General features: G+C 48.4%; 6 protein-coding genes across 6 annotated transcripts; 3 read left to right on the top strand and 3 right to left on the bottom strand.

Annotated features, from left to right (window-relative positions):
• Window positions 1-186: 186 nt before the first annotated feature.
• On the top strand, window positions 187-1,572 carry N7533_000930 (Peptidyl-prolyl cis-trans isomerase D; the record flags this gene model as incomplete). The annotated part of the gene is made up of 5 exons (XM_057097580.1): window positions 187-202; window positions 276-343; window positions 416-425; window positions 484-570; window positions 632-1,572. 5 exons carry the CDS (start codon window positions 187-189, stop codon window positions 1,570-1,572), a joined length of 1,122 nt encoding a protein of 373 aa, XP_056966073.1.
• A 1,897-nt stretch (window positions 1,573-3,469) lies between these two features.
• Window positions 3,470-5,685, top strand: N7533_000929 (uncharacterized protein; the record flags this gene model as incomplete). Its single annotated transcript, XM_057097579.1, has 4 exons — window positions 3,470-3,534; window positions 3,611-3,943; window positions 4,016-4,835; window positions 4,894-5,685. 4 exons carry the CDS (start codon window positions 3,470-3,472, stop codon window positions 5,683-5,685), a joined length of 2,010 nt encoding a protein of 669 aa, XP_056966072.1.
• A 224-nt stretch (window positions 5,686-5,909) lies between these two features.
• On the bottom strand, window positions 5,910-7,799 carry N7533_000928 (putative MFS transporter; the record flags this gene model as incomplete). The annotated part of the gene is made up of 6 exons (XM_057097578.1): window positions 5,910-6,149; window positions 6,216-6,914; window positions 6,965-7,120; window positions 7,177-7,539; window positions 7,595-7,683; window positions 7,742-7,799. The coding sequence occupies 6 exons, from the start codon at window positions 7,797-7,799 to the stop codon at window positions 5,910-5,912; spliced, it is 1,605 nt and encodes a 534-aa protein (XP_056966071.1).
• A 521-nt stretch (window positions 7,800-8,320) lies between these two features.
• Window positions 8,321-9,717, top strand: N7533_000927 (NAD(P)/FAD-dependent oxidoreductase; the record flags this gene model as incomplete). The annotated part of the gene is made up of 2 exons (XM_057097577.1): window positions 8,321-8,513; window positions 8,576-9,717. 2 exons carry the CDS (start codon window positions 8,321-8,323, stop codon window positions 9,715-9,717), a joined length of 1,335 nt encoding a protein of 444 aa, XP_056966070.1.
• A 54-nt stretch (window positions 9,718-9,771) lies between these two features.
• N7533_000926 (acetamidase/formamidase family protein) lies at window positions 9,772-11,233 on the bottom strand (the record flags this gene model as incomplete). Its single annotated transcript, XM_057097576.1, has 5 exons — window positions 9,772-10,350; window positions 10,401-10,677; window positions 10,730-11,018; window positions 11,078-11,096; window positions 11,159-11,233. The coding sequence occupies 5 exons, from the start codon at window positions 11,231-11,233 to the stop codon at window positions 9,772-9,774; spliced, it is 1,239 nt and encodes a 412-aa protein (XP_056966069.1).
• Window positions 11,234-12,135: 902 nt separating this feature from the next.
• Window positions 12,136-13,458, bottom strand: usgS (transmembrane protein UsgS; the record flags this gene model as incomplete). The annotated part of the gene is made up of 5 exons (XM_057097575.1): window positions 12,136-12,492; window positions 12,551-12,944; window positions 12,998-13,170; window positions 13,229-13,335; window positions 13,401-13,458. 5 exons carry the CDS (start codon window positions 13,456-13,458, stop codon window positions 12,136-12,138), a joined length of 1,089 nt encoding a protein of 362 aa, XP_056966068.1.
• Window positions 13,459-13,569: the final 111 nt, after the last annotated feature.

Raw genomic sequence — 13,569 nt, 5'->3', positions numbered from 1 at the left:
ACCGCCCGTGGAAGCTTCCTGAATCACCCCAATTTCTCCTCTCCACCTGCACTTCCACCTTCACTCCAACACCTCCCCCACTTTTACTCTCTCCACTTCACCTCATTCCGAGATTCAATTCAACACTCACTTCCGTCCTCTTTATCGTCACCTCTTGTTGCGCCCCCTCGCACTTATACTCTCACCATGGCGGAATCCCAGAGTTCGTGTCCCACTGCGGGGTCTGCCGATCAGTCCGCGCGCGCAGGAATTGTCTCTTGCTGACCCCTCGTTAGAGCGTTCCCGTGTCTTTTTCGACATTGAAGTCGGTGGTGTCAAGGCCGGTCGTGTCAATTTCGAGCTGGTAAGCTATATTCCATCTGTTATTTTTCTTTTCACAATCGGGAGCTTCGCAGCTAACTTGCGCCTCACTTAGTTCGACGATGGTACGATCAAACTCCGCTCCAACCGATTGACCTCCCAACTAATCCTGGAAAAATCCAGTGGTCCCCAAAACTGCAGATAACTTCCGTTCGCTTTGCACTGGCGAGAAGGGCATCGGCCAGCAGGGCAAGCCATTGACCTACAAGGGTATGTTGAAATGCTTCTTCCATCGCGATTTAAACCTAGCGCCTTGACTAAACCGAGGCAGGCTCCATCTTCCACCGTGTGATCAAGCAGTTTATGATCCAGGGTGGTGACTTCACTGCCTTCAACGGTACCGGTGGTGAATCGATCTACGGCGAAAAGTTCCCCGACGAGAACTTCGACCTTAAGCATGACCGTCCTTTCCTGCTCTCCATGGCCAACTCCGGCCCCGGCACCAACGGCAGTCAATTCTTCGTTACCACCGTTCCCACCCCCCACCTCGACGGCAAGCACGTCGTCTTCGGCGAGGTCATCAATGGCAAAAGCATTATTCGCAAGATCGAAAACATGCCCACTCAGTCCGACAAGCCCAAGGTCGACGTTACCGTGGTGAACTGCGGTCAGCTCTTCGGCGAGGACTACGAGAATGCCAACAAGCGCGCTCAGGACGCGACCGGCGATCCCTACGAGGACTTCCCCGAGGACCACCAGGGAGAGGAGCTGACTGCCCCTCTGGCCTTCAAGATCGCTTCGGATCTCAAGGGATTCGGCAATGCTGCGTTCAAGAGCGGCAACCTCGAGCTCGGTCTGGAGAAGTACCAAAAGGGCTTGCGCTGGTTGAACGAGTTCCCCGAGCCTGGCGAGAACGACTCCAAGGAGCTCGGCGAGCAGATGACCGCTCTGCGCTTTACCCTGCACTCCAACTCATCCCTTCTCGCCAACAAGCTTGGTCAGTTCCTGAACGCCAAGACCTGGGCTGGATACGCCCTGAAGGTCGCGGATACCGCCAACGGCAAGGACAGTGACAAGGCCAAGGTTTACTACCGTCGGGCTCTTGCCTACGTCGGTCTGAAGGAGGAGGATAATGCGCTCAAGGATCTCGTGGAGGCTTCCAAGCTGGCCCCTACTGATGTGGGTATTACCAACGAGATTGCCAAGGTCAAGAAGGCTGTTAAGGACCGCGAGGCAAAGGATAAGAAGGCTGCTCAGAAGTTCTTCTCCTGATTTACTCTCTTGTGTTTATAGCTCTCTATCATACGATTTATGACGTATTTTTTTCTCTCCTGTTTTATCTGTGAAGCATGATGTATGATACTAGTAATCGCATCATTGGGCAATTCAATTGCTCTTTGAGATTTCTGCTTCAAGTTCGATTTATCTTTCCCATTCTCCGTGAACTTCTCGTAATTACATTACTCTAATCAAGGTAGATATTGCATGCGGCGCTCCATGGCTGCACTAATCGACCCAATATTCTTGCTAGGGTAGGTTACTTGATCCGAACGATTCAAAGTACTACGGTACCTAGGCTAGGTATGAAAGAACCTCCGAGGTTGAAGCTACTAGAAAGAATGGTCTAACCCCAGGGCTCCTAACATCCCCCTTTCGCTACGTGTATATTCAGAGGACGAAGATACTGGCATCATTATAGTAGTACTGCCTCGGGCATCTTAACCTTGGAATGATTTGGTAGAACGAACTCGAGTATTGTTCAGGTGCGGTGCCTGGGATACCAACAGCCTCAGACATCCATAAATCGAGAGAATACGAAGCGAAATGTGATAGTAGTATGTCAAGTGGGCTTATATGACCTGGACGTGTATATAATGCCTGTTTACCATGATGAGAGCAGCCCAGGCATCCTCTTCTTCATAAACTCTGTCACCTCTCTGTGTGTGGCTCCTACTCTCTGAAGTAAACAGCCTAGGAGCAATGTCCCACTCCCTATCACACGGTAACCTTGGAACTTGAAGTACTAATAGCTTCGCTCTCTCTCTCATCTATCTGTTCCAGGTTCTCAAAATCCACATGCCTATATTTCCAGGCCAGACAAAAAAACACAATCATGAAAAGCAGGTGCCACGGGAACCAAATCATGACCATGAATCTGTTTACATCCTTACATACCTCCAGATCTGTAATCGATGAAACTGTGAATATAGAAGGCAGCCTCTCTTCTTCCTTCCATCGTATATAGTGCTTGCAAGCATGACGGAGGTATTCTGGGCCAAGAAACCCCAAGAAAAGTATCCTGGGAGAATGATTAATTTGAATATCAGAATTCAACAGTATGAGGTGAGCATGAAATTGACATACGGTGGTAACAGCGAATAAAGAAATTTCATGATGGATGCCATAAGCCTCAGCCAAGCGCGTTGCCGACATGAGGTAGACAAGGAATATCGTTCTGGTGCCAATTGGGGCCATTGGTGAGTTGTTGCTTCGGCGGTGGCCATTTTGCAGGGCACGACAACGTTGGAAGTTATCGTGGACGCTGCGTGAGAGAACTCAATACTAAGAAGGAGGATACCCCAGAAATTGGGTGGTATGAGGAAGGAGCGAGAGAAATATGAAGATGCTCTCGTTAGCAGCACCCAAAAAAAAAAGCTCAAACAGAAATGAGTTCTACCCCGTTAATAAAGGGTGCCCATGCAGTTATTGGGGCGTTGCATAGGCCCCGGGGGCCGCCACCCTTGAAACACTCGGCACTTGGGAGATAAATACCCAGACAGTTGCTTTGAATTGAAATCTTCACGAGGATGTACACTGTTTATGGAATCAACTTTGGCCCGTAGCCGCGTACATTCAACTATAGTGGATGCCTTCCGGCAGTCAGGCAACAAGGCAACAAGATTCATTTCACTCGATCAGTAAACCTGGAAAATGGGCCCGAATCCCAGCTGAACCGCAGCAATACTCCGCCACAATGAGCCACCCCCGATATTACCATGCAATCGGAATCTACCATCGGCCCTACCTCAACTATCTGACCTTCTTTCGACCCATCGCTAAATTTTAATCTCCCCCCATAACCACTGAATAATTTGAATATGTCCGACCGAGTCCGACGAGGTAAATACGCCCGGTTGATATGTCGGGGCTGTCGATCCCGGAAAATCAAATGTGTGTTGCCCAGTGTGCACGACCTGGGGCCTTTGAATACTCCCCAGCCAAGAGAGAAGTGCTGTGAGCGGTGTCGAAACCTCGATTTGGAATGTGTAGTGGACTATACAATGCTTGGACGCCCACAATCTAAACGCAGTCGGCTCCAAAGGTCAGAAGATCGAAGTCCGAATACCCACTCGGATTCCGTCCCCGAGGAAGGTATTCCAGCTATTTCGAGTTTGGATATCAAAGACTATCTCTTCGCCGACGAGGGAGATGGTATTCTATCTCATGATCGCCAACCTGATCCCACTCGCATGACGCGAAAAGAAGAGATCTTCCAATCTATGATTCAGGCGAACTATTTCTTCATCTCGGTGCTGGCCAAAGACCGCGCGTTTGGCGCTGACATTGTCCATGCTACCTCAAGCTGGAACACACCTGTGCAGCAACTGATAAGCGATGATATGGCAGCATTCTTCGATAAATGGTAAAGCCTGATTACCTTATGAAAGGAATATTCATACTACTACGCTGTGGCCATGCTGACAAGAACCTTTAGGTTAGTTTGGCATCGGTTCTTTCTTCCAAATTTGCCAACTTTAGTCAACCTCCGTGCTCGATTAACTTCGGAAAAGTCTGCCATCTCCACAAATTGCGCGACAAGGCTACTCTTTGCACTTCTTTGTGTGACTGCGCTCGAGCTCCAACGAAATATCACTCGCGAAGACTGGCGATTGAAACAGAAATTGCAACTTGCCGTATCGTTCTATGGTCAGGAGTTCATTTTTTCGCCACCCACTCACCATGACTCGGTCAACGTCTCTCTTTTCCTATCCGATTATAAGCCAACAGCTTTGGTCACCATGCAAGCAATCGCTCACAAAACAATCAAGTCAGAGATATACATCAATATCGCATATGGCATTTCTCACCGATTGGAAGCAGTAAACGGAGAGGGAGCTCAATATCTTAGTGGACTAAATGCCGCAGACTATGACACATTTGAAAAATGCCTCTTCGACTCGATTCAAGGAATCCAGATGGTTTCAAACCATGCAACAGTAGACGGTCTGGTCAGGAGACCACTTCAAAGTCTACGCTATCTAATCGCCTACATGAAAACCCGCGTTGACGCCTACCAAAATGCTTTGAAATTCCGCCAGTGCACACCACGGGCTATTTACCACATTCAATGGGCTACATCAACTTACATACTATTCCAAATGCTGGCTGAAGCCAAACAAAGCTTGCATGACCCGGGACGCTTCATTGGCCTTGCAGAAGAGACCGAAAAGAAATGCTTGGAACAAATCAACTACACCAACTCTCTACTTGATGCTGTACAGCAAGGGAATTCAGGTAACGAAGAAATAAAAGCCGTACGATCCGTGATGGAGCTTCGCTTTCATACTGTGCAAAACTGGATTATTGGATTAGGTTTTCTTTACACATCCAGTCTCAGGGACAAGATCCGGACGAGAATGGGGTAGTCGACGGGATTCGGACATATTTCGCGACGAAACCATTAAAATCACCTCACAGATCACGAATGTCTTGAAAAAAACCGGGGAACAGTCAAACAATTACTTCAAAGAGTTTTTGGAGCGTTACGGCTCGGCATATCCGAACGACCTGTCCTCAATACTTGAGAAGTTCATCCAGTGTTCAACGCTGAAGCTGCACGGCATTGATTTCCACCCACCGCCGAGGTACATCTGCTTGGAAAACGTGATTATCTGCAAAAATATACTCGAGAATAATGTCGTCCAGATTAAATGCTCTGGCCATCTACACCCAGCTTTTCCCAAACAACTTGATCTTTTCCAGAAATGCGCTGAGGCCCTCGCCAACATGGCCTCGTCGCCGATTCTCACTGTCGACGCTGCCTTTGCAGGCGGATGCCTTTACGCGATGAGCAGCAAGATCGTCGATGGACTTCTGGGCCTTATGAAAAGACTACAGAGTGACTTCGAGTCAGCTGGAAATGGGGATGTTGAATTGGTCGATGCTATTATCGCATCGGCGGAGTACGATCGCTTGCATAGTGTGGACTTTAATCAGTTCCAATTCCAGTTCCCAGAGGAGATGGGCTCAGAAGCCTGGCCTTCTGGACCTTTCGGTCAGCCGGAGGCTTTTTCGAACTCATTTGATTGGACTTCCTTGCTGAATCTTGATGATTATACGTTTGAACCGGAGGATCCGGCCTGGTTTGCTGGTAATTCTGCGTAGTTGGGAAACGCTGAAAACCCACAGTGAGGGCATATCTCGATTTGCTTATCGATTGTGGGCAAAATGAATTATAATGATGAAATTGAGTGAAATTTTACTGAAGTGACTGGTATCTATGTCCGACTATTTAGTTAGAAGTTACTAGTAATAGTAACTACTAGTTAGCATTTCAGACTCTCGGCGTAACTGAATACTACTACCAGAGCGGTTCATCTTCAGATTAACTAGCTGCGGCCTGTCTCTGCGAGAAACTGTTCGTATCGCATCTTGCACTTCCGACGCCACGACTTGCCCCAAATAATCATAGGGATACCAAGCAAACCCGAAAGAGCCACAAGTATTCCGAAGCAAGTAAAAGCCCAGCCATAATTCGTGGCATCGATGAATGGCTGGACGGAGTACGAAATAGCGAAGTTGATCAGAGATGAGCAGATAGCAAGTACCACGACAAGCTCGCCAGATATCTGCAATGGAAATTAGATAAAATCACAAGAAAGAAGAGTATATTTTGTGAAAGCCAAAGAGCATACCCCATCAAAACATTCCATCGCATACGCCGTTGCAAGACTTGTTATCGACACCTGCTGAGCGATTAAACAGCAAAGCGCGACTGCAATAGCCATCCAATGTGAGCCATTAGTCGCAGCCCAACCGTAGAGAAAGTATCCAATAGCGCCGAAAGTGAAGGGAAAAATGTATGTCCAGATGCGCATCTCAGGCTCCTTGTAACCCTTGTTTCTCCGCGCAAGAACAAGCACTACCCAGTCAGATAAAGAGCCTACTCCCATACCGAGGAAGTTCCCAATCAGCGCAGCGAGAAATATCAAGCCGGTAGAACCAGCACTCCAATTATAAGGCGACTCAGTCATGATTTCTGATATGGTGTTGAAAGAAACAATCCCCGCTGTACAGCCGAATGCGAACTGTATGCCTGCGAGGACAATGTTTGGAAAGGCAAAGAGATAGAATGGCCGACGAAAGTACTGGAACCAGGTTGTTTTGTCATCGGCAAAACGATGGACCAGGGCAATCTTCTGGCGATAGGTTCTTGGGGGAATCTCTTCACCATCGCCATCGCTGGCCAGCTCTGAAATTGATGGCCCCAGTTCTGATTCTTTCTTCATATCCTCATTCGGTCCAGTCGGGTTTGTGTCAGAGAAGCTGTTAAATCGGTACCGCGGAAACATTGTATCGTCGAAGGTAAAAATGAATAGTAAGATCAATACGCCCTTTGCTTATTTAGTGAAGAAAAGACTTGCCAAATACAGAGGGTACCCACACATGCAATTGCAACGATAGGCGAGCTCCAGCGCCAGCCAATTCCATCGGAGATGTACCCGCCTAGGATAAGACCAAGGATCGAGCCGAGCTGCTGGAAAAAAATGTATATCGCAACCATGCGGCCTCGCTCATGCGTAAAAAACATATCAAAGATCTGCAATGAAATTAGTGGCTTGTTTAGTTGTTTTTTTTTAGGTCTGAGGAGCTCACCGTCAGTTGAATCAAGGCCTGGTAAGCTGCCGTGCCAACTCCTTGGATGGCTAGCATGATGTAGTACTGCGCAGTTCCGGTATAATACTTGCCCCACACACTTCCACCGACAAGAAGAAGTAAACTCAAAATGTAAACAATCTTGCGTCCAACTTTCATTGCTGTGGGAATCCAGATTATGTTAAAGAATCCAAGGAGAAGGTAGTTTAAAGCAGAACCGCCGTTCATGTTGGTCAGGCTGACGCCGGTATCTTCTGAGATCAACGTCCAGCTAGCTCCCCAGTTATTCTCACCGAATGAGAACACACAAGCATACATCGATATGAGGAACAACGACCAGAGCTTCTTAAACCGTGGCCAGTTCTTAGAGTTTATTGTCAGCTCTATTGGTCATAGGAGATTTCAGTGATGCTCTCACCAAAGGATCAGCCTGGGATTTGGACGGTTGTGGTATGAGGAGAACATCTTGACCTCCTACATGAGCGGCATTCTCCAAGGCGTTCGATGCTACAGAGTAGAACTGTCAGCATTAATAGATCAAGATGACGGGTGGCTTTATGCATACTATCTACCAGGTACACAGTGCCAGGAACATCGGTGTGTTGATCATCGAAGGGAGCCATAGTGATTGCAAGGGTCGAGAGAAATTACAATCCCTCACTCCACAGCAAGGGTGCTGATTTTATATCTCTTCGATAGTACTAGGACGATTTCACCCATTGGTAGGATCTGGTTCCAAGGTTATCGGAAGTCTCACTGGCGGTATGTAACGGTCAGTGTACCTATCGGCCAGTGAAAATCGACTGGCTTGCGACCATCACTCTCAATCTAGAATAGCGAAGCCAGATTGTGAGGGGTAGAAAAAGTATGAAGTTCTAAGCGAAGCAATCAGAAAAACTTCAATGCCAGAGATGACTGGTGTTGAGATTTCTCGGCCGCGAATGTGATACCAACAACCGGGATCACCACAGGCGGGTGCGGAGAAGCTTCCCCAGGTTTGAGGGGTAGGAAGGTCCACGCGACAGCCCCCTAACGCCGCTGATAAGCTTGCATCTTAGCGCCCATTCAAAGAGAAGTCTGTTGTTTTCTACCCGAAGACCCTCTCGACAATTTTTCAAGAACTTCAACTGGCAGTGCTATCAAAATGACCACCCCATCGCCGAATCACTCGTCCTCCATCTTAATCGTTGGTGCAGGGACATGGGGCTGCTCAACTGCCCTTCATCTGGTCCGAAGAGGATACACAGATGTGACTATATTGGATCCATATCCTGTGCCATCACCCATCGCTGCTGGGAATGATGTGAATAAAATCATGGAACATAAGGAGCTCAAAGGTACAAGACACCAGAAAAAGGCTCGACTGGGCTATTGCAAAACGCATACTAACAACACCCAGGGCCCGATTCGGACGCCAGAAGCATTGCATTTGCTACTTGCACGCGAGCCGCTCTGGATGGTTGGAAAAATGACCCTGTCTTTAAACCATACTTCCACGAGACCGGGTTCATAGTTTCTGGGAACACGCCTGAGATTGTCCAGCATATCAAAGAGGAAGATATAGACACATCCCAGGGCGACTTTATCGCACTTGAAACAGCAGATGACTTTCGCAAGACCATGCCGCCAGGTGTATTGACTGGTGACTTCCCAGGGTGGAAGGGCTGGTTCAGCCACCAAGGAGCAGGGTGGATTCATGCTCGAAAGGCTATGGTCTCTGCATATACCGAGGCGAAACGTCTCGGTGCGAATTTTATCACCGGTACTCCCCATGGGAATGTGGTAGCACTAGTCTACGGAAAGGGAGATGTCATCGGAGCCCGAACAGCGGATGGTGTTATCCACCGTGCAGACCGTACGATTCTTGCTGCAGGTGCCGGTAGTGATCGTTTGCTGGATTTCAAGAAGCAGTTACGGCCTACTGCCTGGACTCTGAGTCATATCCAGATGACAGCGGAGGAGTGCCAGCTGTATAGAAACCTTCCCGTTCTCTTCAACGTCGCCAAGGGATTTTTCATGGAACCTGATGAGGATGAACATCAGTTGAAGATCTGCGATGAGCACCCGGGATACTGCAACTTCATTCGCGATCCTCACAGTCCTGATGAGCTGAAGAGTATCCCGTTTGCAAGAAAGCAGATTCCTCTCGAGGCTGAGGCACGTGCTAGGGAGTTTCTGAGGGATACTATGCCGCACCTTGCAGAGAGACCATTCGTCTTTGCTCGTATCTGCTGGGACGCCGATACCCCGGATCGAGCATTCTTGATAGATCGACATCCTAATCACCCATCTCTTCTAGTTGCCGTGGGTGGGTCTGGAAATGGAGCGATGCAAATGCCTACCGTTGGGGGCTTTATTGTAGACGCTTTGGAGGGTGAGCTCGTGAACGAGCTAAAGGATGTTGTACGCTGGAGACCCGATTTGGCAGTGAATCGAGATTGGAAGTCTACACAAAATAGGTTCGGCGGACCGAATAGAATGATGGATTTTCAAGATGTCAAGGAGGATGGGTGGACTCAAATTGGAGAATTAAGCAAATAGAATTATACTCATATGGTTCAATTTCATGAAATGCCGAAAACTGTATAGTACCTACTAGTCAGCCGTGATGGCACATGCGCCCATGTCTCTTTTCACGACTTCGGCTTCGGGCCGAATATCAAAGTCGAAAATATCCATCGGCAACCCAAGAGTAGTACAGGCGTTTGGTATATCCACGATTCCAGCGATATGTCCCTGGACCGGCGCACAGCTCAGAAGCAAATAGATCTGGTAGTCGCTATATCCGTAGCGGCGAAGATATTCAATCACCCGCAAACAAGTCTGTCTATACGCGACCGTAGCATCGAGATAATGCTGCTTCCCGTTCTCGTCAACCGAGAATCCTTCGAATGTGAGATAGCGCCCAGGGCCGAACTGGGGCTCGACGGGTCCAGCGTTGAATATTGGTGATTTCATGTCTAGCTTCGCCATGCCATTCTTGATCACGGTGAACTTGAGTGTGATCTCGCCGGCCATTTCAATGGCACCACAGAACGATATCTCGCCGTCCCCCTGCGAGAAATGCAGATCTCCAACGGAAAATTTCGCGCCGGACACGTGGACGGGTAGGTACACTTTTGAGCCACGAGAAAGGTTCTTGATATCGCAGTTGCCGCCATGCTCGGGACGTCCCTGGAATTAAATCAGTATCCATTTATATGGTGCGAAAGGATTTCACTTACTGGAATAGTTCGGGCTCCTTCTCTGGCAACTTTCTCCTTGATATCATCCGCAGCACTGCCCGCATGCGCGTTCAGTGGATTGGGAGGCTGCGCGACGATTCGATCTTCGACTGTATTCGTTGCGATCAGCTCGCCTTCACGACGGTTCCATTCCGCAAGAACCTCGGCCGATGGGGCACATCCTAAGATGCCGGGGTGTATCAAACCCGCAAAACGGACATGTGGAATGTGTCGAGAGGAGCAGAAAATTCCCTCAAAGTCCCAGATGGCCTTTGCGCTACCAGCTGGTCAGTTATTTCCGTTGATTAAACAATATCGAGGGTTCTCACGCTTTGGGGTACAGCTGGTCCAGAAAGCCTCCTCCATTCTTTTGGTGGAAGACCCCCGAGAATCCCCATGGTTGGTCCTGGAACGGCTGCACATCCTGGATTTCGACTACCAACACATCGCCTGGCTCGGCTGATTCAATATCGAAGGGGCCGGAGAGGTAGTGGATCTGTGTAAGATCTACATTCTTGACGTCCTCGGCCGAATCGTTATTTCCGATTTGTCCACCCGTCCAGTCGAGACACTCAATCTTCACAACCTCGTTGTTTGCAATCTTCCCACATGAGGGAACTGACATTTAGGTTAGCATCATGTTATCAATCATTCCAATCAAAGGCTTCGCGACATACCATCTGGGTGCCAACGATTCTGTCATGCACGTGCCTGTTAGTCATTGCCGGGCTTTTGATCATTTGCATCGATATTCTTACATGTAGACCTGGCTGATCTCTCGCCGGCTTTTCAAGATCAACCTTCAACGCAGTGCGAATACCCTTGATACCCATGTTCAAAGATGCGTCGTTGTAGAGAAATGTGGCGTAAAGTAATAATGGCCGCGCCTCTTAGCAATGAGACAGGAGCCAGGGAAAGAAATTCGAAAGAGGTTAGGAAGTAATGGGAAGATACTGCGAAAATATCGCAGAGCGTGAAAATGGGATGCCGAGGAGACATAGATAAGAGCCAGCTTCTCCGCAGAGGGGTAAAATCAGGTAGACAAGGATTGGGGCCCCCGCCCGAATAGGTTTATCTCCACGGTCAGTGCTTTCCGCCTCTTTCGTATTAGGTGCAACACAAAAGGAAATTCTTACTTGATGAAAATGTCTCTTTATCGCAATTAACCCGCCCTCAACTGCGGGGATGCGCGCTGTAACCTTGGAACCGTAAGGGTGGACCCCATCTTAATTCCATGTTCACTCAGATTAACCTAAAGATGACTGCCAACTTGAACTTGAATGTTTGAGCATAGGTCGTAAATGTTACTTACTAGGTGGACATGGAAGTGTACTTTGGTCGCCACTGCGTTCCGGATCCAGGTCCCTGATGTGTCACAGTAAATCCCGAAGGCACGGCAAAAACATCATAGGAGTTGCCATCTACCCGGCCTGTATCTTCACCCGAAGACAATCTTTTCTAATGATACAAGTGTCGCCAAACCTACTATCTCTGCTGTCATGCGGATGGATTTATTGCCAATATCGCTATGCTATTTATTGATTCGACCGTTTGCTTTCCTAATACAATAGACTACTGTTCCTTCCGCGGTTTGGACATAAGATCGAGAACGCTACCAGGGCAGTCATCGTGATCTCAAATAATTGAAGAAGACTGATTTCTTCCGCTAGGCTCGTAGTCCAGTGCCGGTCCCAGAATTTTCCATCTGCAGTTCCAAGGCATGTTAAAGGGGCCTTTATGAGAACTTTTTGCCGGCGGGGCTGGGCTCGGCAGCGTCCTTCTCGCCACTGACGACATTGACATTATCAATCTTGTCAAGAGACAATTGCAGGAAGTCATGCTTGTTCGCCCAGGTAACCTGACTCTCCACGTACCCCTCGCTGCTAGCAGGTGGTGGGGGAGGGTCGGTAATCTTGGTGACAAGATACGCAGTAGATGCCTCAGCAACACCATACATGAGGACGCCAATGAACGGAGTCTTTAGGATCATGGTGAAGCCGAACGCAAAGCCAAAAAGCACGCCCTCGCGGTCTCTGAACCAACGTTGCTTTTGTTCGGGAGTGAATTTGACGCGGCGAAAGTAGGGTTGAAGCTGGGAATTGGTCAGGCGATGGAGCATAAAGTTGTGGAAACAAGAAAGAAAAGCTCACTAGTTCTCGCATCAGACTGCGGGATGCGAAGTAGGTATGCATGAATCGGACAAGATATGCCTTGGGTAGAACTAGGCCGACGCAGAAAATGACGGTGGCGGGCATGGACCCGACATGCTTGCTGAAGGTATAATAACTTGCTGCCGGCAGAACATATCGACCGATGTAAGGTAGGCAGGAGATAATATATACACCGACGAGAATACCCACCCTCTTGGCGTAGCGGTTGAAAAACGCCAATAGAGCCTCCGCTTTCGGTGCCGAACTACCAGAGCCACCCTTGGTTGGGTACATAACCAGATTAGGGTAGTACATAGCGCGCAGAGTATCGGGGTTCTCGGACTTGTGCTTTTGCATGTATGTGCGATCTACCCAATAGATCGATTGCATGAAGCTTCAGGTCTGTTAGTACTGAATGACCGGGTCAAATTGGCAAGGATAGCTTACATTTCATCAAGAGTTGGGGTCAGGTATCCCATCAGAGTCATCAACAGGAAAGGCACTTGAAGAACAGACTTTGAAATGAATTCTAGAGCGTTTAAGAGACTGTTGTCCCACGTTGCTTGGTTAAGGTCAACTAGAAAAGAGACCATGTAGACGGAAAATTTGACGGTGAGGATCTAGAAATCTCACATCAGTAATGTAAAGCTGGGATAGAGGAACAGGGCCGCGTGATACTGGGATTTGAACGATGGCCTGGATGGCCACTCCAACAGCCACAGCAAGGGCAGCTTGGCGGAAGTGATCATATTTGAAAAGTTCCGGATTCGTCAAAGCTCGAACAGCTGTAGTAGAAATCGGTCAGACTCTGAAATAGCCAACCAGCAACAGGAAAGAAAGAAAAACATACTTCCAACCACCACGAGCTGGAAACCCCGGATGACGGCATTGGGTTCAAAGTTGGACATCGCCAGACTTATTTCCTTTGGGATCGGATTGTGACAGTGGCCCAGGTTCCCTACAGTATGATTAAATCTGGGCAACGCAAGAACTGTATTGTATGGATAATGTTAACTAAG

The sequence above is a fragment of the Penicillium manginii genome (genome assembly GCF_028828005.1).
Source record: "Penicillium manginii strain IBT 31320 chromosome Unknown utg000001l:1.0-3466041.0:1.0-3467806.0, whole genome shotgun sequence".
Classification (NCBI taxonomy): domain Eukaryota; kingdom Fungi; phylum Ascomycota; class Eurotiomycetes; order Eurotiales; family Aspergillaceae; genus Penicillium; species Penicillium manginii.
Note: the sequence above shows the minus strand (reverse complement) of the source record. Positions and strands in the feature narration are given on the sequence as shown.